The sequence below is a fragment of the Limanda limanda genome, chromosome 12 (assembly GCF_963576545.1).
Source record: "Limanda limanda chromosome 12, fLimLim1.1, whole genome shotgun sequence".
Lineage (NCBI taxonomy): Eukaryota > Metazoa > Chordata > Actinopteri > Pleuronectiformes > Pleuronectidae > Limanda > Limanda limanda.
In genome coordinates, this window is record NC_083647.1 from 20974258 (window position 1) to 20993498 (window position 19241).

Sequence of the window (19241 nt, forward strand, 5' to 3'; positions counted from 1 at the left end):
ATGCTTCTGCTCCCCTCTGGCTCATCCTTATCTCTGACTCATCATCTCACCGTCACCGTTACCTCATCATCATCATCATCATCATCGCCCTCACCCAGCCCCGCCTTCCACGCTCTGAGACACACAGTTCATAAACCTCTGAAGTTGGTGCTAATCCTGAGTCTCGCCTTTTAACACTCGCCATCCACCAACTCTCGTCCTGCTCGTCCCCGATGTCTTGCTGGTGAAGAGGGTCCGTGGGAATCTACTGCCTCCTGCTGTGACTCGCTGAAGAGTCTTTTTGCAACCTTCAGTACCAGATGCATTGACTCAAGTCCTGCCTCTATTTACCACCAGAGAAATGATCCCTTCTTACATTCCTAAAGGAGGTCGACAGGCGTGGATGGATGAATTAGAGTTAATGCTTTCCATACGTACAGTTCCACTTTAATTGTACAACTTGGAGCTTTGTTTCTGTATATTGACTCTCATCTTTCTTTTTCTTTTTTTTCATTTCCTATGGCCTCTTTGCAAGGCAGTATATTGTATTTGATGTGTGTATTTTTAAAAGAGACAAAAATAACATGTTGTATTGTTGGTGCCTTTGTCAGATTCAGTTGGCTGGACGTGTCTGTCTGCCGCCATTTTTTAAAACCGGGCTTTTTCTTGCTCTGCTCAGTGTCAGGATGACCCACTGGAAACACTGCCTTCTCCTCCAGAGGGTCAGATAAACAAGTATAATAGATAATTGTACTAATACATATACATAAGTGCAGCTTGGATGGTAGGTAATATGCAGACTGTTGGTTTCTTGAAAGAAAACTTTGTATCCTTGTATGTATTCCTTATTTTTTATTTTACAGTTATCAGGAGGGATACAAACTTCATGCAAGAGACCAACTGTCAGTCTATGTATATACAGAATATACACATGCATATCTATGTGTATAGCTACAGGGCAAAAAAAACACAAACATGTAAAGTTGTTTAGCTAAAGCTTTGCCTAGTAGTGGGTCTCTGGGACAGCAGCAGGAAAAGCAACCAATGCCTGTTCATCTATTCTGTGGTCGTCTAAATGTTTAATCTGAATAAAACTACTGTTTGTTTACAGCAAGTCAAACAAGTGTGTATGTGTTTAAGAAAATGTGTGCACGCTGTGGATGAGCTGCAGTTAATGATGTGTGTGGTGTTTAAGCATCTTAACTGATGGAGTCACAGATGGGTAGAGGACACACAATTATACACACATATACATATAATACATACAAAACCTCCTACTTTTATACTGACACAAAATCTAGTAAACAAAGAGATGTACAATTGAATGTCGCTTCATTATAGAGGGAATAAAGAGGCTTAATAAAATATGAATACTAAATAGAAAGAGGACATATTTAAATCATGAAAGAGCAGTGATATATTTCTCATTTATGGGATTTTAGCTTCAAATCTGAAGACACAAATTGACCTGAGTATTTTGTAAAGTGCACTTTCCAGAATAGGCCACTAGAGAGCATATGTTTGCTGTTTTGTAAATAGGTCTCATTAAGTCTTGACAAATGTACTCTAGGGCCAGAGTGTGTGTGTGTGTGTGTGTGTGCGTGCGTGTGTGTGTGTGTGTGTGTGTGTGTGTGTGTGTGTGTGTGTGTGTGTGTGTGTGTGTGTGTGTGTGTGTCAGAAAGAAAGGGTGCATTTGGAAGACAAAGGGGAGGCATTGAAAAGGGGCAGTCAACACTGCAGCTATAATTACATTTCTTTATGCTGCAGCTACACTGTGTCTGATAAATAATAATCATAAAATTGTCCTGAGCCCGTTATGAATGTGATATATTTTGTTTGTGAGTTCAATCTCTGTGATCTCAACATTTCATTGACGTGGAGGAAAAACTGTTCCACATCACGAGACAGAGAATATATTGTGTGATGCTTTTTTAGGTCACACCCCTGACAATGCTTTTCCACACACACACACACACACACACACACACGAAAAATATTAATGTCCTACATCGGACCAGTGGAACATAAACAGTCATGGGGGGGATGGAAAGAAAATTAAAGGTTTCATTTCAAATCAATTTGCAAGGGTGGAGAGGAAATTCAATTTCTGGGATCACGAGACCCAACACAGAAATTTGTTGAAGGATGCAGCGCATAAATCATCCCAATCAGTCCTGAAAGGTCTAATCAAAATCAAATTGCTGCTATGGTAACAAGTACCGGTAAATTACCTTATCCTCTGTGATTAGTTTGTCAAACGTGAGCCTCTGCGATTAGCCGGCAGACACAAATTAAGATAGACAACCGATTTAACACGGGGAACCTATAAAATGATATCTCCTTTAAAATCCAACCTCCTTTAAAAGGATGAAATCAAGATGTCGTTCCCAATGGTGCGACAGTGTTTTTTTACACACCAGCTGACATCCAGGGCTCATATATTTTTCAGGAGCAGAAAACACACATCACCAATGTGTGACTGGTGTCATTAGCAGCCTCATCTTGGTTTGTGTTACTTCTCACCTTCTAGCTTCAGCTCTTCATCTCATTTCCTAACACGATGAGACAACCCGTTTAGTCCGTTTCTTGATATTCCTCCTCCTCCTCCTCCTTCTTCATATAAACCACCAAGACTCAATTACAAAGGGCTATAGGCAACAAAATTCATTAGGATACATTAGGTTTTTCCCATCTTTAATTATGACTGTACATATAATTCAATGCACATTCCCTAATTGGAATCTCTATACTATCATGTTTTGCTTCCAGTTCGGTAGTTTTAATATCACTGATTCTGTTTAATTACAGAGTGTGCGTGTCCCTGTTGGCTGTTTGCGAAGTGAAAGTGTGTTGTGTGTGTTGTGTTTATGTCCTCAAACACTAATCTCCTCTGGTTAAACTGCCAAGCTTTTGTTTTACTTGTTTTAACTGTTTACTTTTGAATCCAGCACTTGTGTGGGCGTTGCCTTTCGCCTGACTTAGAGGTGTGTACGTGACTTGTAAACTGATTGCTAGTGCCTTTTTTTGATAAGAAAGCATGCGCAGCAACCCAAGCCGATCAGTTCCCCTTCTACCCTCTGTATCATGTGTGAAAGTCTCAGTGAGAATATGTCCCTGACATGACTCTTCTCTGTGTGGACAGTAACCTGATAGAGTATCAGGACAATTACCATCTTCATTGTGTTGTCTCCACCTAAACCAGTTCTGTGGTTCACACCTCACACTGAGCCAATCAGTCTGGGTGGTTTCATTTGAATAGGTCTTCACAATGCTAATCAGGGAAACTTTGTTATAATCAGGATTATCCGTTTTTCTTTTTTTTGCAAGCGTTCTAGATCTATGTCATTGTCATCGTGAATACTAGATGTGTGTATTTTCTGCCTTTACATTCTGTTTTCTATATTCAATGCTCCAAAACTGATACAATGGGTTAATCTAATATGTAATAACTAAAGCTTGACTCTCAAAATCCCTACTGACTTTTCTTTAATAAAAAGGTGGAATCAATGAAGCTTGAGTACAAACATGAGGTTTTTGCATTTTGAGTGTTTTCAGTTAAATTGTTTTTCATATTTAAACACAGCTTTATGTCAGATTAAAATATTGTAGCCAAGATTGATGCTCTATTCTTGTTAAACCACCCAATTAGAGTAATAGTTAACACTTGCTCCATGCTGCAGCTGGCTGAAAAAACATGAACACAAGTTATTAAAAAGTTATTGGCATTTCCTGTCTACATCATGTACTTTACTTAACTAGCCTAATTGAATAAACACTTCAGTCTGAGTCCAGCCTCTCAAGTGTGAAGGTTCAACAACTTTCTTTGACATTAATTGTAGTGAGCTGACTTTTAAAACTTCAGTAGGAAGTTTTTCACACACAGTTAACAATTAATCTATTATAATCAATAAAAGAATGAGCAGATAATGACAACAATCATTGCAAATGAGTATAAATTGACATATCTGGGGACCAGCAGACATTTAGGCTGAAATCATGGTGTAAAAGACACCGTTTGAGTTTAATATGAATGTTAGTTGCTTATGGACACATGGACGACACCACAGGAGCAGTGTTTATGTTGTTTATTCGACATTTGACAAAGTGGTCGACATTTACTTCAATTGTATTGGGTTGGGCCGCAACGCTGTTTCCCCCTGAAACTCCACAAGTGTTGTGTGGACTCCAACAATTCACCCACCACCTCCATCGATACAGTGGTGAATAGATAATGAGTGAATATTCATTTTATCACTGAACTATCCATTTTCTAATGGCTGCCACCAGTTGATGTGGTCAGATGTTAGGATGTTGATGTGAGACACAAACTGAGCACAGGGGGATTTATTGTGTTACACCACCTTGTTTGAAGTTTATTAGCAGCCAGACTAAACGTGTATTTAACAGAACACACGTCCTTGTTGTGGTTTACCGTGTGAATCCAGGAGTGAATCCTCCATCACGTATTAACAACTCACCTCTGTTGTGATGAGCTGGAAATTTGCCGCGGCCTCCTTTTTTCCACCCCCCACCACCCCCCCGCGGGAATGACGTCCGTCTTGTCCAATGGCGTGTCGTCGCCGATCCCAGCCCCCGCCCCCTTTTGGCCTCTAACCCAATCAGCGCTCGCCCCTACGCCATCAGCCATTTTGTAAGAAAATCAAGCATCTGCGCCGCCCCGTCTTCTTCTCAGACCTGCAGTTTGTTTCTTGTGCAATGGACGGGTAAGTGAGGAAGAACCACTACTTTACTCTCTCTGCTTTTCACCCGGGGGTCTCCACCTCACGGCCGGGGGTCTCTTCGGGGTCGACCCGGCTCCATACGGCCGCTCGGGTCCGGAGTTTAACCGGGAAACTTTTACGCGAAACTGTTTCTCTTCCTCCACGCAAACATGCAACAGTTAGCGGGGGCGCGCAAGCTAACATGCTAACTATGCTAACCATCCGCTAGCTCGACCAATTTGTCGCGTTTGTGCGATCGTCACTTCTTTTTTAAGAGTGTTAATAAGTTAAACGCGTATTTGCCTTTGTAGTTTCACATCCAACGTGTGTATTCGCGTTGTGTCGTGGGCTGGCTCGGACTTTTTTTTTAATAAACAATGGCTTATTTTGGCGAGCTGCCCCCTCGGTAAGTTGGTTGCACGGGAACTAGCTAAAGCAACGTGTCTCATTTCCGCATTCATTTGTCTGCGGAGCTCCAGGGCCATGTTGAAGATGTCTGGCCCAAACTGTGCACGCTGATTCGGTCGTAGAGTTCTATAAAAACCGGGGTTAGGATCCACAATAGCACTTTCCACCTGAATCTGACAGTAATCGTCACAGTACTCGAGTGGAAAATACTCGAGTTCGAATCCAGCGATCCGACCGAATTCATCTCGTCGATGTTCGTGCAAGTTTCTCACTTTGTGTATTTCATGTCGTCCACAGCCGCCTAGACGCTGACTTGTACCCTCTGGGATCCGGCTACGTCCCTGAAATCGAGTAAGTATTCCAGAGTATTCATTACAGGTTCTCTTATCTCGACGAGGGGCTCGATTTCCTGTTTGTTTGTTTCACCACTCTTTGTTTTTCTGTGGATGTGGGTCACCAAAGTTTACAATTTCTCTTATTGATTTAATTTCCTGTCTAATCGAGATCATTTTTCTCTTCCACAGGAGTGTCCATGACATATCAGTTGGCACAAAGGTAAGCAATATTCACCTATCTTTGTTTCTTGTTGCTTTCCCTCATTTAATTTGTTGTAGTACACAACCAATACTAGGATTTAACATTTTCCTGCACTTTTTTGCAAGTACACCCCATAGTTTGACTCTTAAAGCAGTTTACGAGCTTTGTTTTGTCATTTATATTGCTGTGTTTAGACCCTAGCTTCAGATACGTTTTTGTTTTATTTACATGGATTTTACAGATGTGTCCCATTACAGTTAAATAAAGTATATACAAGAAACAAAGCTTTTTTTAGAGTTTACAAGTCTGAGTTGAAATGGAAAGTAATAGAGTAAAAGTTGGAGACGTGGGACACATTTAGTTTGCAAGAGCTTCCCCTATAATTACAGAAGTGCTGCGTAAAGCCATTACTCAACGTGTAATGAGTTTGGAGCTGCGTACTGGATCACCTTTTTAAATATTTATGAAATTCCGCCAAATGGTCAGCACCCCAAGACGGCAACAGCTTGGAGGTCTGTGAAAATGCAGTTTTTGATAATTGGAATTGAATAGATTATCTGAGGTGGGGCTTTACGTTCTCTTTCCCTGTTTCTGTTGGGTTGTGTGATTGCTTTGGGGGGAAATGAAACTTCCTGTTTACTTTCTGTGTTCTTTAATAGGCCAGTCACTCTTACTGGAATGTTAAGAAAGCACCCGAATTTGGTCATAGTGCTTGATACTTATCCTCTCTTGTTTCTGTCACAAGACCCGTCGACCAGCATTAGTAAAACAAATCGACAGCAAAGTTTTTTCCAATGATCATTCTGTGCAGCTTATGTAACAGAAGAAGCGATGTTTATGTGTACTTGTGCAAACGTGTTGGAGTAGGAAAACATGTGTTTTTTCACCGCTGGTTGTTAACATGTGTACCCATTATAAAAACCTGTCCAAGTTGTAATCCATGGTAACAAGGCCTATGGCAACTATGCGTTGGAGGGGTAATTGATCTTGACTTAAAGCTGTAACCATCCTCCTGGGCAAAGGTCTTCACACTGTTTAAACAAGCCCTCTAATACATACACCCACCCGTAAGAGGGACACACCCCACCCCCCTCTATTCATTTGAGTTTGGTCTGTTTTCCGACATGATCAACAAAGCACCGTGTCACGGGTTGGGATTTTCACTCCTGGGGTTTTTCTCTTCTGCTAAAACTTGTCCTGTTTTTATGGATTTGATGTGCTGTGGTAAAGATGATGCAGAGTTATGGAGCTCTGCCACGCTGGAATCTGTAATTATTCCGTCTGGGCAGAGCGTCTGGCATTCCGCGGTCACATTCCAATCTTCCCCTCCAGCCCCCCGGTGAGGCACAGCGCCCTGCCCCCCTCCAACGACTGATCGCACTGAACAAACATGTCTCTACCTGTGCTGCCCTCCTTTGTGCTTTTCTGGAGGGAGAACCTCCCTCCAACAACCCTGCAGGGGCGAAATAATGTTGCGTGCAGTCTTAAGCACAAAGGAATCATCTCAGATTTAGTTTCTGTGCTGGATCCAAAGTAGCTTTTCTCTTTGATGCAATGAAACCCAGGTGTATGGATCAAAGGAACCCCTCCAGGTCTTTTTCCCCTTTTAAGGGTCCTTCCTATATTGTAGGAAGTGCCTTACCATTGTGTTGTCACTTCCGGAACCTTGAAACTAAAACCACAAATATATCCTCTTATGGATATTTCAACTTTAAAATGGAACAAGGGGAATGTGTTAAAAGTGAGATATCATTAAGTTCAAAGGATCTCCATTGTCAGCAGGAGGAAGTTACTCCAGTGCCAGCCTGTGAGCCAGCAATGTGTCATCAACCCCCGAAGGTTACTATTATACTGTCAGTGCTCTGCGCAAACAAAGGATAAAACCAAGTCGATATACATTTAGTGGGTGGGTGTGGAGATGGGTTTGGCCCAGTTTGGAAGTCTGCTAACAAACCATGTATTTGTTCTTTCTTTCCTTCTTTGACTTTGTAACTTTTTCCTTTGTACTGCTCTGCAACATCAACCACTCCTTTGAAAAACGCGTAGATATATTCTTCAGTCGGATGCAACACAGCCTGATGTTCTGTGTGTGACTGGATTCTTCTGCTTTGTACTGTGGGCTGCCTCAGCTCTGTGGTTATTATTAGACTGAGGAAGTAGGGGGAAGAGAGAGAGAGAGAGAGAGGGATAGAGAGAGTCTCAACCAGAACAGTAACTACCAGTCTCCAGTAGGATGTGAAGGAAAAAGCCTGGAAGCTGGTCTGATCTCACTGCCTCTTCCTGTTAGGAGTTGGTCTGCTGACTGATAAGGTTACGCCTCCTGCCCATGTCTATTGAGTCAGGCTGGAGCCACTTCCTTCATTTCTCATGGCTCGGATCTGCTCCTTTATCAAGCGCAAATATTGTTTTTATATTTCTTCCCACCAAGTAGAACACACAACCTTGAGCTACACCTACTATTATTATAGGAGAGATCTTAACAGTATGTTGACTTACTATTCCTGTTGAGACAAGCTTCTTCTAGTTGCACCCATTGCTTTCTAATCTATAATTGTCCTGACTTGTAGAGACGGTGCAGTCTGTCTGGATCATAGTAATCTTACCCAAGTGATTGTATTTCATGGATGCATTTAATTTGCCAATATTTAAAGAATTTCCAAATCTAGAAAACGCAGCAAAAAGCCATTGGAATGTCTCTCTGCGGTTTTAAGTTCATGAGTTACGACAGCAGACCCTTGTGCGTGGGCCTCAGTGAGAGAGTCGGCAGAGTCAGCCAAACCATCTGGAAGTCAAAGGGTAGTTTATACTACTGCTTACAGTGCTGCATTCTCATAGCAACTATCTCAGTACCCCACACCCGCCTCTTTCCCCTCTCTCGGATTACTTCATTCCTCGCTTTTGTGAGCAGACTTTGTTGCCTGACTGGAAACCCCACCACAGCCGTGCATATTTAAAGGCCAGGATTCACTAGGTGGAGAAGAATACTCACAAACCTGTATGACTGGTTGTAGTTAAAACACTGCAGGGCCCTTCAACCCCCAGAGAGTCCTCGGGGCTCCATATGTGTGTGTGCTGTCGCGTAACAATGCCCCTAGTCTCAGCCCGAACAGGACCATCATTGTAGAGCGCTGTAGAGCTTAGGCTGCTGAGCCACTTCTTGTGACTGCAATACTTCATCTCACACAACCACAAACACACACACGATGACGAGAACAGCCGTGAAACAGCATTTTATATCTACTGAAGAGAGTGAGAGAGAAGCTGGACGCGGCTCATTCAGCAGACACTGAGCCAGTGTGAGCCGGGAGTATCTCTGACTTGTTTTCCCATCCAGAGGGCTCCAGTTTGGTATTGCCCTTCATTACTGAATTGAGAGGATGAGTTTTAATGACTGACAGCTGTTGACTCGTGTGCCCGAAGCTGAATAGTAGCTGTTCCTCGACACTGAGGTGCAAAATTATCATATTTTGTCACAAGAGAAAGATATGATGTCTTTAATTAGCTTTTACTGAATGAGATGGGGGAGGTGAAATGTACCCGCTGACAAGCTGGGCGACTGAATTCCTCCTGGTTAGCAAGGTGGAGGTTTTCTCAAGCGCGTTTGCTAGATCCTCTTCTGGTTATCAGATTACTTCCTCCTTTATCACACAACGGCTCTGTAACAGGAGCGCTGTACTCTCCACCTGTCAAGCTGTGCCCTCATTGTTGGATGCTCTGAAGTAAACCATTGTGTTCTCTCCTTCTGCAGAGGGGATCCGACGAACTCTTTTCTTCCTGCATATCCAACGGACCCTATATCATGAACGCAGGTAAGGGGGGGGGTTGCCAGGGAAGGGTGAATCCCTTTTTTCCCTGAATTGCTTGGCGTGTCTGTGTTGTTTGTGTTGCCATGACGATCAATCCATTATTCAAGAGGAACCAGAGCCTTCTGTTCCCTTCCTGATTGTATCTGCCTCTTGTTTTCCCTTGCAGCCAATGGCAACGACAGCAAAAAATTCAAAGGTGACGTCCGCAGCCCTGGTGTTCCGTCACGTGTGGTCCACGTACGCAAGCTTCCCAATGACATAAACGAGGCCGAAGTTATTGGCCTGGGATTGCCCTTTGGGAAGGTCACCAATCTGCTGATGCTGAAAGGGAAGAACCAGGTAAGGAGAGAGAACCTGTATGGCTTGCGCTCATTTTAATTTTTTATGTCTGGGGCACGGGATCAGATTTCTAACAATTTGTCCTGACCTGAAAATGACAATTACCCTTTGGCTACACCCTTGTGGTCTAGTGGGAAGAGACACAATTGGTCTTGCAGAGATATCCCTAAGGAAGACGGTTTATCCCTTCTTCATTAAGTTGGGTGTTATTTTACCAAGTTCTATGTCAGACCCAATAGAGATCTCATCAAATTTGGCTAAAAGGAGACAAACATTGCACTTAATTAGAGCGCTTTTACAGCAGATGTGCAAAATCCAGAATGCTCACTGAACATTGCTGCAGGGTGCCATCTCATTGTATGTGTTGGGAGCAATAGATTTAATGTACGTCTGTGGTCTTTCTCTCCAGGCGTTCTTGGAACTGAACAGCGAAGAGTGTGCACAGACGATGGTGAGCTACTACTCCTCTGTCACTCCCGTCATCAGAAGCCACCCCATCTACATGCAATACTCGACCCACAAGGAGCTCAAGACGGACAACTCTCCCAACCAAGTGGTAAGGGCCTGTTCTCACATGGTTTTCATATTGGCTGTTTTGTCCAGAGGCTTAAATTAGGTTAATCAATGCACTACAAGTTAAAGTGTAAATATAGTGCAAGGTGACATTTTGCCAGTTATTTTACAATGTGGACAAACCTGCGCCAATAATTACCGTAGTTAACTGTTGCATATCTCCATTGTTGTTAAGGAATTCCTTTTGCTTTTCCCCCTTAGCGTGCGCAGGCCGCTCTGCAGGCAGTCAATGCTCTGCACGGTGGTGGCATGGGAGGCATGGCCATTGCCACAGATCCAGCGGCCATGGGACAGGCAGGGGGTCAAAGCCCTGTTCTCCGAGTCATCGTGGAAAACCTCTTCTACCCCGTCACGCTGGATGTCCTACACCAGGTACAGGCAGTTTTATTACTGTATAGATATAGAAAAACTCTAGCAAGATTTCTGTCGTGGTTTAATTGACATTTTGTTGTTTTGAAGTCTTAAAACAGTCTTAAAATGGATTACCAAGTGGCGTAAAGTCCTAAATCTACTTGCCCTAAGCTGAAGCCGTCCACCCACTCACCTACTTAAAATATATTTTGATATTTCACTGTTTTTGCATTTGCCTCCTTTCTCCTGTCATCATTATGTTACTGAGAAATAGAGCCTGTGCCTCCCCAGGTCCATAGATAAGTGCAGTTGTAACTCAAACTAAAAACTAGCCAAACCTCCCTCCCTTATCCTTAACTTTAGCTGTTATAAGTGTGGTAAAATGACATTCCTAATAGGCCATATCCTCTCCCCAGATTTTCTCCAAGTTCGGTACAGTGCTGAAGATCATCACTTTCACTAAGAACAACCAGTTCCAGGCTCTGATCCAATACGCCGATGGCATGACAGCTCAGCATTCTAAACTGGTAAGACAACTTGTTGCAGGATGTCTCAGTCTGAGGTTGTTAGCATGATGTCATTGCCTGCTTTGCCGTATTTAGTAGTATGAAAACTGGTTATGCAAAATGAACCAGACTAAAACAAACAGTTGCAGTATTTGTTTATTAAAACAAGAAACTTTGGTTAGTTACAAATGTAAAACACCTTATGTTACCATAATCCTAACGTTGCTTTTTATCTGTCTCAGTCTCTGGATGGACAGAACATCTACAACGCCTGCTGTACCTTGAGAATTAGCTTCTCCAAGCTGACCAGCCTCAATGTCAAGTACAACAACGATAAGAGCAGAGACTACACTCGACCAGACCTCCCAACTGCAGATTCACAGCAATCTCTTGATCACCAGACCATGGCCGCCGCTGCATTTGGTGAGATTGGATATACGTTTTCCGAAAGTTTGTGGTTATTGTCCATGAAGTTGTGTACAAATAATTCAGTTGCCTGTGAATTTGGTCATTAAGTACACATTCAAAAGAAAAGCTTGTTCTCTTACTTATCATGTTTCCTCTTGTTTAAGCTGCTCCAGGATTAATCTCGGCCTCTCCTTATGGTGGCGCTCACGCCTTCCCCCCAGCCTTTGCCATCCAACAAGGTCAGTACATCCTATTTTCCCCATAAGGCTGACAGTATTTTCTCCAAACAATATCTAATCTAGTACAATCAATTCACAGGTCAGTTTCCAGGTCTGTCCATGCCTGGAATGCCTGGTGCCCTGGCGTCCCTGGGTATGAGTCACGGTGGCATGGCAGCCGCCGCTGCAGCCGCCAGCAGGCTCGGCCTGTCAGGCCTCACTGCCACTGGGGGACACAATGTCATGCTGGTCAGCAACCTGAACCCTGAGGTCAGTAAACTCACCCCGGCTAAGCAGCTCTTTATCCTGCCTCCGTTGGGCGCTGTGCAGAGAAACATTTAAGTAATGCAGTGCCCTTTGTTTCACTATGATTCTTGGCCGTGGCTCCATTTGTTCAAGAGAAACCAGTGTTTCATCGCCCGTGTCCCACCTCCACCCCCGTGTGATTAGTCCCACTGCTCCGACCACTGTTTTTTTAACGAAAGGGGGGTCGTCAAGTCGAAACCTCTTCTCTTTCAGGATCCTCTCTGTGTTTGACCAAACCTGCTGCATTTCTGACCTGCCACTTTGCTCACTGTGAATTTAAAGTTTATTCAAAACACTAACTTCCTTTTTATTTTTGAACTTACCATTTCATATCTTCATTTTTTGTCCATTAGTTGAAATCATTCCTGAGTTGTTGGAGAGACAATATTACTTTTTTTCCTTGTATTTATTAGACACACACGTCCATTTAGTAGAATTTCTCTAGTATAGTATTTAGAATGTATAAGTAGTCGGTCACACTCATTACATATAGTGTAGCCATTACAGTAGACCTATACATATCACTTCTACATTTCAGGAGTTTTAGGGAAAACTATTGTTTTTTTAGATTTGTATGTCCATATAATGTAATTTAAGAAGAGTTAAGATAAAAAGCCTGTAATCTAAAAGTACATATTGTCTCTGCCTTTTTCTGTATTTCATTGTTAATCTTTTTTTCTCTTCTGTTTCTTCTAGTGTTCCCATAGTGACAATGCATTTTAATTTAGCCAGTTCTACTGTCTGAAGCACTACATTTCTTTGTGTATACTGACCTTGTTTTTACTTCCTTTTTTCTCTCTCTTCTTTCTCTGTCCCCCTCTCCCTCTCTGTTTTTTTGTTTTGAAACACCCTCACCTCAACCCTTGCCAACTGACTGCACGCCCCATGACCAATTGTTCCCTCTGTCCTCCTCCTCCTCCCCTCTGCCACTCCTGTTAATACTACGACCACTCCTCCTCCCATCCATCCAACGATCTCGCTCCCTCATTCATTGTCCCCAATTTGGACACCAACCACAAATTGAAAACAAAAAACACAACATTGGCACTTCTCCGGTCCCCCCGATTTTGCCACCATCTGTCCTTCCACCACCTTCCATTTCTCCACCTCATCTATTCTCCCCCTCCTCCCCTCATGCTGTTTGAATCCTCTCCCCCTCTTTATCCTCTCTTCATTCTCTTCGTCCCTCATGCCTCTCCTTCCTCCATGGTACTGTGGCCTTCCTGTGGACCTCGCTGCCTGTGGCCTGCGGATATGTCCCGACTCCACTCCACTGTCCTCCACTCCGTTCCGTCTCTTTCCCTGTCCCCTGTTCCCTCTCCCTTTTTGGCCCCCTGCCCCGCTGCTCCCCCTGCTGTCTCTAAAGAGCGTTACGCCACACTGCCTCTTTATTCTTTTCGGTACGTTATCATCCTTTCATCTCCTTTTTTTATTACTACTGTTACCTGGCAAGGTGGGCAAGTCTTGTCTCATGTTGTTGGCTTTGTTATTTTTTTTTTTTAACCACTGATGGCTCGTCATCAGGCTTCAGGGCTATGAAGGGTGGGGGTGTCTGTGTGTTGTGGGGGGTTTGGATGACCGGTTTTGGTTGATGTGGGTTTGTATAAGGGAACTAAGGTGAGAGCCCCTCACAAAGCTGCAGCATTTCATTTAATTTTTTTAAAACCCCTTGTTTACTCTCCATGGGCCGTTTTTCATATATTCAAAGAGCTCAGCCCTTTCATTTACATATTGCTCCACTAAATAGAAACGATACGGACGATTTTGGCCTGAAATTAGGCAAAAACACTTTTCTAAATTCTAAAGCATCGCCCTGCGGAAGTGGAAGAAAGTCAAACAAATTATTAACTCATTGCACCATCCAATTTTAGGCCATTAAAATTCACTAAATTTAGTTCTCAAGATATTTTTTTCTGTGGGTGCCTCGAGTCCTCAGTTCAAAGAAAGATGAAATGCTGCTGCTCCTTTAGTGCTTGTGAGTTGACATGTTCCTCGGACTATGTCACCATGTTACTCTTTTGCAGTTTGGCTCAGTTACTCTAATGTAGGTATGTGCATGCTCAGTTTACTCCTGCACGTCGCTCTATCAGGCCCGGAAGTTAATCAAGTAATCACCTTTTTCTTGTGTAGATAGATTTACCTGATCAGAAACGCTCCTTGATTTTTATTTATTTATCGCCCTCTTCAGATCTTTAACTCCTCCCCCTTCTTAAGCAGACGTGTTGGCTTAACATGGCATCCGTGTAATTGTTATCTAAGGGCGGGTTGTGTAGGTCTAGTTGTAGAAATTCCACTCAGAAGTGACCAGGACATTAGTGACTAGCCTGACAATTACCTTTCAATCATACATTGTTCATGTAGTAGCAGTATTAGGAATGAGTCTGATTTGACGGTTTAAATTGTGTTTGTTGCTGTGATTGGTTGTGTGGCAATATGTTCATGTTGTGTTGGTCTGTTGCACGTGGATTGTAACACCTTCCTCTTCCTTCCTAGGTGTGTATGGCGACGTGATGCGGGTGAAGATCCTGTTCAATAAGAAGGAGAATGCTCTGATCCAGATGTCTGATGGCACACAGGCCCAGCTAGGTAGCTACCCCCCCCAGACCTGCAACACACTATTTACTTTCTTTGATCCGGCATCTTCTTTCATCTTCTCTTTTGTTCTTCCATGCATTGTTCTCAGGCTTTATTCAGTTGGTCTCTACTGGCCGAACAGTACAGGTCCTTCTTTGATAAATAGCTGGTTCCCTGTTTCTTATTATGTACTCGTTCATTAGTTTTACCATATCTGAGTCCGCCAAGTGTTCAGAAGATCTGAATGTAGAAAGGATAAGGATGGAGTTTAGATTAAATTGATTAAATTAGCCCCAGCGGACTGTTTAAATACTAATAACTAGAAGGGCACTCGGAGAGCACGCATCTCCTCCAGGGCTGATTGGCCACTTGATCACCATATTGCATAGACATCTATTGAGATCAGATACATGTACCATGTACACATTTATACTAATTGCTTATATTAAACAAAAAACCATCCTCGTGTAGAGATATTAAACCAAAAGATTACAACTAAGTAGTATTTTATTCATTTCAAAATGTAAATATCTATATGAAATGGTGAAAACTGACATTTATAGACACGGTAAAAAATATTGCAATGGTTTTAAGCTCTCATTCTTGCAATAACAGATTTTGATCAACTAAATCCTTGAAAAAAGGTTTTCTGTGTTAGCAGCTAATGAAAACCTTTTTGCCCGGTATGTTTGTGATTGTTATCTAAAGTGTTGTGTTTCCTGTCGTCTGTCAGCTATGAGCCACCTGAACGGCCAGCGGCTGCACGGCCGAGCCATGCGTGTGACGCTGTCCAAGCACACCACAGTGCAGCTGCCCAGAGAGGGCCACGAGGAGCAGGGCCTCACGAAGGACTACAGCAACTCACCGCTGCATCGCTTCAAGAAGCCTGGCTCCAAAAATTACTCCAACATCTTCCCACCCTCTGCAACACTCCACCTCTCCAACATTCCGTGAGTTCTGCGGCAGGAGCCTAATTCACACTCCCACTCTCAGCCATTGAGCTCTGAGCTTTTTGCATCTTCTCTTTTTTTCTTCTATTTTTAGTGCTTTGGATTAAGTAGTTGAGACAGTGTTTTCTAAACATTGTACTCTAGAGGTGGAATTTGTTGATTTAATCATGCCTCTTGTGCTTTTGTTTTAAACACACCTGTACAGAAACACAAATTCAAATGAGTAAAGGGAATTTCCACCCACATGAATAACTCGTATTGATTCTTTTCTATTGTTTTTCCCACTGTCTTCAGGCCTTCAGTGGTGGAGGATGACCTCAGGAGACTGTTTGCCAGCTCAGGAGCAACAGTCAAAGCATTCAAGTTCTTTCAGTGAGTCTCAAACCATTTACACTCAATTCTCCTGATTCATGTCCTTAACAGCATAGTGAAACTCTTGTTTTTCCACCACAACACATCAAACGTGGAGCCACCCACTTAAACAATACATTGTTTTCTTTTATTCCACAGAAAAGACCGCAAAATGGCCCTGATCCAGATGGGCTCAGTCGAGGAGGCAATCGAGTGCCTCATCGAGTTCCACAACCACGATCTTGGAGAGAACCATCACCTTCGAGTGTCCTTCTCCAAATCCACCATCTGAGTGCCTTCCCTTCCTCCCTCCAAATCTGCTGCCACTTGAACGCTACTTCTCTCAAGTTCGCCTTCAGTGGAAATAGCAACCATAACACATCTGTGGCTGTGTTTCTGTGCAGGGTGTTGCTCCCGAGACCACAATTCTTAGTCATTCCACATCGTTACTAGGTTTGGGCATCAGATTTGATCAAGTCTGCTTATTGATTCCAGTTATTAATTACCAATTGCAAAAGAGCAAGCATAAAAGACATCAAAAACTGAAATTATATTGAATAAAAATATTGCTAATTAAGAACAAATCTGCCTACTATTACATTAGTGTTTCACCATATGTAGACATTTTCAGGAGTCATTATTTCCCCCTGTCCACTTCTGACCAATATTTGGCTCAATCAGACCCCGACTCCCAGACATGAGATTATTTTGTCGGGCACTATCGTTAAATTACAGATTATTTGCCCCCAATAATGGAAATCATCTCTTCAGTTGTTTGCAAAAATGCAGAGGTGTCAACCAAAGTGTCTAAACTTTGATTATACTCAATTTGTTTTTGATCAAATTCAGATTTTTTATTCAAAGTACTGTTGGAAGTAGATCCCTGGTGCCCAAACCTAATAATCGAGTTGTTCCAATAAGTTCTGAGTAAGATCCTACGAAAGGGGGCAACACTCTGCATCGAAACATTGAAAGTATATCGGGAGGTGAAGCCGAGGAAGCTGATGAACTGTCGCGTTAGGTCACATCGCTTAAAATCACAAAGAAAAGACCCTCCACCGCAGATTATGTGGATGAATCGGATCAGACACACTTCAGCATTCCTTCTACTACCATAGTTGTGTCGATATATCTGTGTGTGTGCCTTTTTGAAATGCCACTTTGAACCTGATCGGCCAGTCGGTAATGGGTTGAGACCCGGATTTTGTTTTTGGCTCACAGACCCAACAACTCATTTCCCAGTTTAACGTTTTGGTTTTATCTTCTCGTAACTACCCACAATTTCCTTTTGGGGGAACCATACCACTATCTGAAGTTGTCCTAAAGAGAGTAACATTGGTCTTGTGCCTTACTTTTCCCCAACCAGATTGCCTTAAGCATTGCTCTGGCTTCATTTCGAAATCATGCGGTTCTCAAATTGCCTTTTTTCCCTCCTCCATGCCTATTTGGTGTGTACCAGCATTTGTAAAATTGGGGAAAGTGGCTTCATTCTGTTTCTTCTTATGTAAGGATTTGTATGCATATAGCCTCATCATATATATATATATGTAGAAACTATGAATGTAAGTCAGTTAGATGCCTAATATCCTTGCTAGGTGATGTAGCTCTATTAGGTGTATTGTGGCAGGAGTGCAGCGGTATTCAGGCTTCCTGTCCTGCAGTCCCCCATTCACCTCCATCAGTCCTCTGCAGGGCCGGGGGGGCGTGGCCGTGGGCCTCATTTAACCATATTATGTTCATCTGTATGTGGACGCGTATATTCATTTATCTTTCTTTTTAAATGTTAGCATTTACATGTGTATCACTTCTAAGCTTAACTGGTAACCTACATGTAAGTGGCTGGGTTTGATCATTATCACAGTGCCTTGACTGCTTGAGTCTTAAATCAGAGGCTGAAACACTTAGTGGCCTGGTCAGTTGATTTTGTTGTATACCTCTAATTCAACTGTGTGATCTCACCTGTCTGCAGAGATGCCTTTATCCCATTATATTCAGGTAGCCGTACCTGTGAGAGGGCAGCTGGGAGGCATTCGTCAATCGATAGCAACAACGGTCTTGGACTGTGTCTACAAACCCAGTGTATTTCTCTTAAATTCAGGATTAACAGGATTACAGGGTGAGCCAACCCTCACCCAGCCCCTGTCTGTGTCCACTTACGCCACAGTCAGGTTCTCTAGTGCACTTTTCCTCAATGATAGGTCCAAGTTGGCACCGTCACGCTGAAGTCTTAAAACGTCACATTCCTGCGTGCCTCAAGCACCAGATCTCACAGCCTGGACCACTAGTCTCGGACCAGATACAGACACGCTCTGTCTCTATTTTTGTAAAAGATTGTTATGCATGATTTAACAAAGCTTCATGTAGCTGCAAACGGTTATTGCTGTTAAGGACCAAAGTATCTTCTATCCCTGCTGTTTTTGTAGTGTTGTGATTTCTTAAAGGGTTTTTGTCACATTCCTGCTATTCCACAAAAAAAAATAACCAAGGCTTTGATTTTCCTTGTTTCTGTTCCCCAGAACAGCTTGGAGCAACGTCACAGAGCTAAATGAGTTTTGGGTAACAACGTATACTGTACCCCTTTTGTTTGATTGACTTTACAAAGAACCTAATTTGGCTAGCGCTCGCTTTAGAAGGGATCCCTAATTGATCCTCAGTCCTAGCTGTGATGTTGACAGTGTAGATTATATGCCTTTCAGTTTCTGTTTAAAGCTTTTATTTTTCTCTCCTTTTTTTTATATGGGGGCGGGATGGGGTTATTGTATGAAAGCGGGATCGATGGTTGTATATATTCGTGTTTTTGTACCACAAAATCATTTGGATTATATCCACTTTACGTTCAAAACATGTATATTTTGATAAAACAATACAGACCTATTGAGCTCTCCGGAGCTGTAAAAACAACAAAAAAACTTTTGTAACACAAAGACATTAAACCTATCTGAACACACAGACGTGTCTCTGTATGTGCCCCGCTCCCCTCCCCCCCACCACCCCTCGCAATTCTGTTCTTGTCTCTTGCATCTTCTGCTGCCTTCAATAAATCTTTAGTTTGTTCCCTCTTTCATCTGGCCTCATTTGGTTTCTGTCTCTTCCTCTCTGTCCTGTGGACCTGCTGCTCTGTGTCGGTTAACAGCTCGTGTAACACTTTCCACATTTCTCATCCTGTTGTACTACTGGTGATTTTTTTTAAATTTTCATTTATATATTTTTAAAA

At 42.7% G+C, this 19241-nt stretch overlaps 1 protein-coding gene across 2 annotated transcripts; it reads left to right on the plus strand.

Moving 5' to 3' along the window:
• The first annotated feature begins 4639 nt into the window (after positions 1–4639).
• On the plus strand, positions 4640–16891 carry ptbp1a (polypyrimidine tract binding protein 1a). Of its 2 annotated transcripts, none has more exons than XM_061082133.1 (16): positions 4640–4703; positions 5406–5459; positions 5633–5663; positions 9394–9454; positions 9618–9790; positions 10200–10346; positions 10565–10735; positions 11131–11241; positions 11463–11643; positions 11802–11867; positions 11947–12116; positions 13519–13552; positions 14646–14738; positions 15460–15676; positions 15971–16048; positions 16187–16891. In XM_061082133.1, exons 1-16 carry the CDS (start codon positions 4696–4698, stop codon positions 16317–16319), a joined length of 1728 nt encoding a protein of 575 aa, XP_060938116.1. In that variant the 5' UTR covers positions 4640–4695; the 3' UTR covers positions 16320–16891. The 2 variants fall into 2 exon arrangements, with proteins under 2 accessions (XP_060938116.1, XP_060938115.1); XM_061082132.1 differs by having other exon boundaries at positions 4641–4703; positions 11793–11867.
• The last annotated feature ends 2350 nt before the right edge of the window (positions 16892–19241 follow it).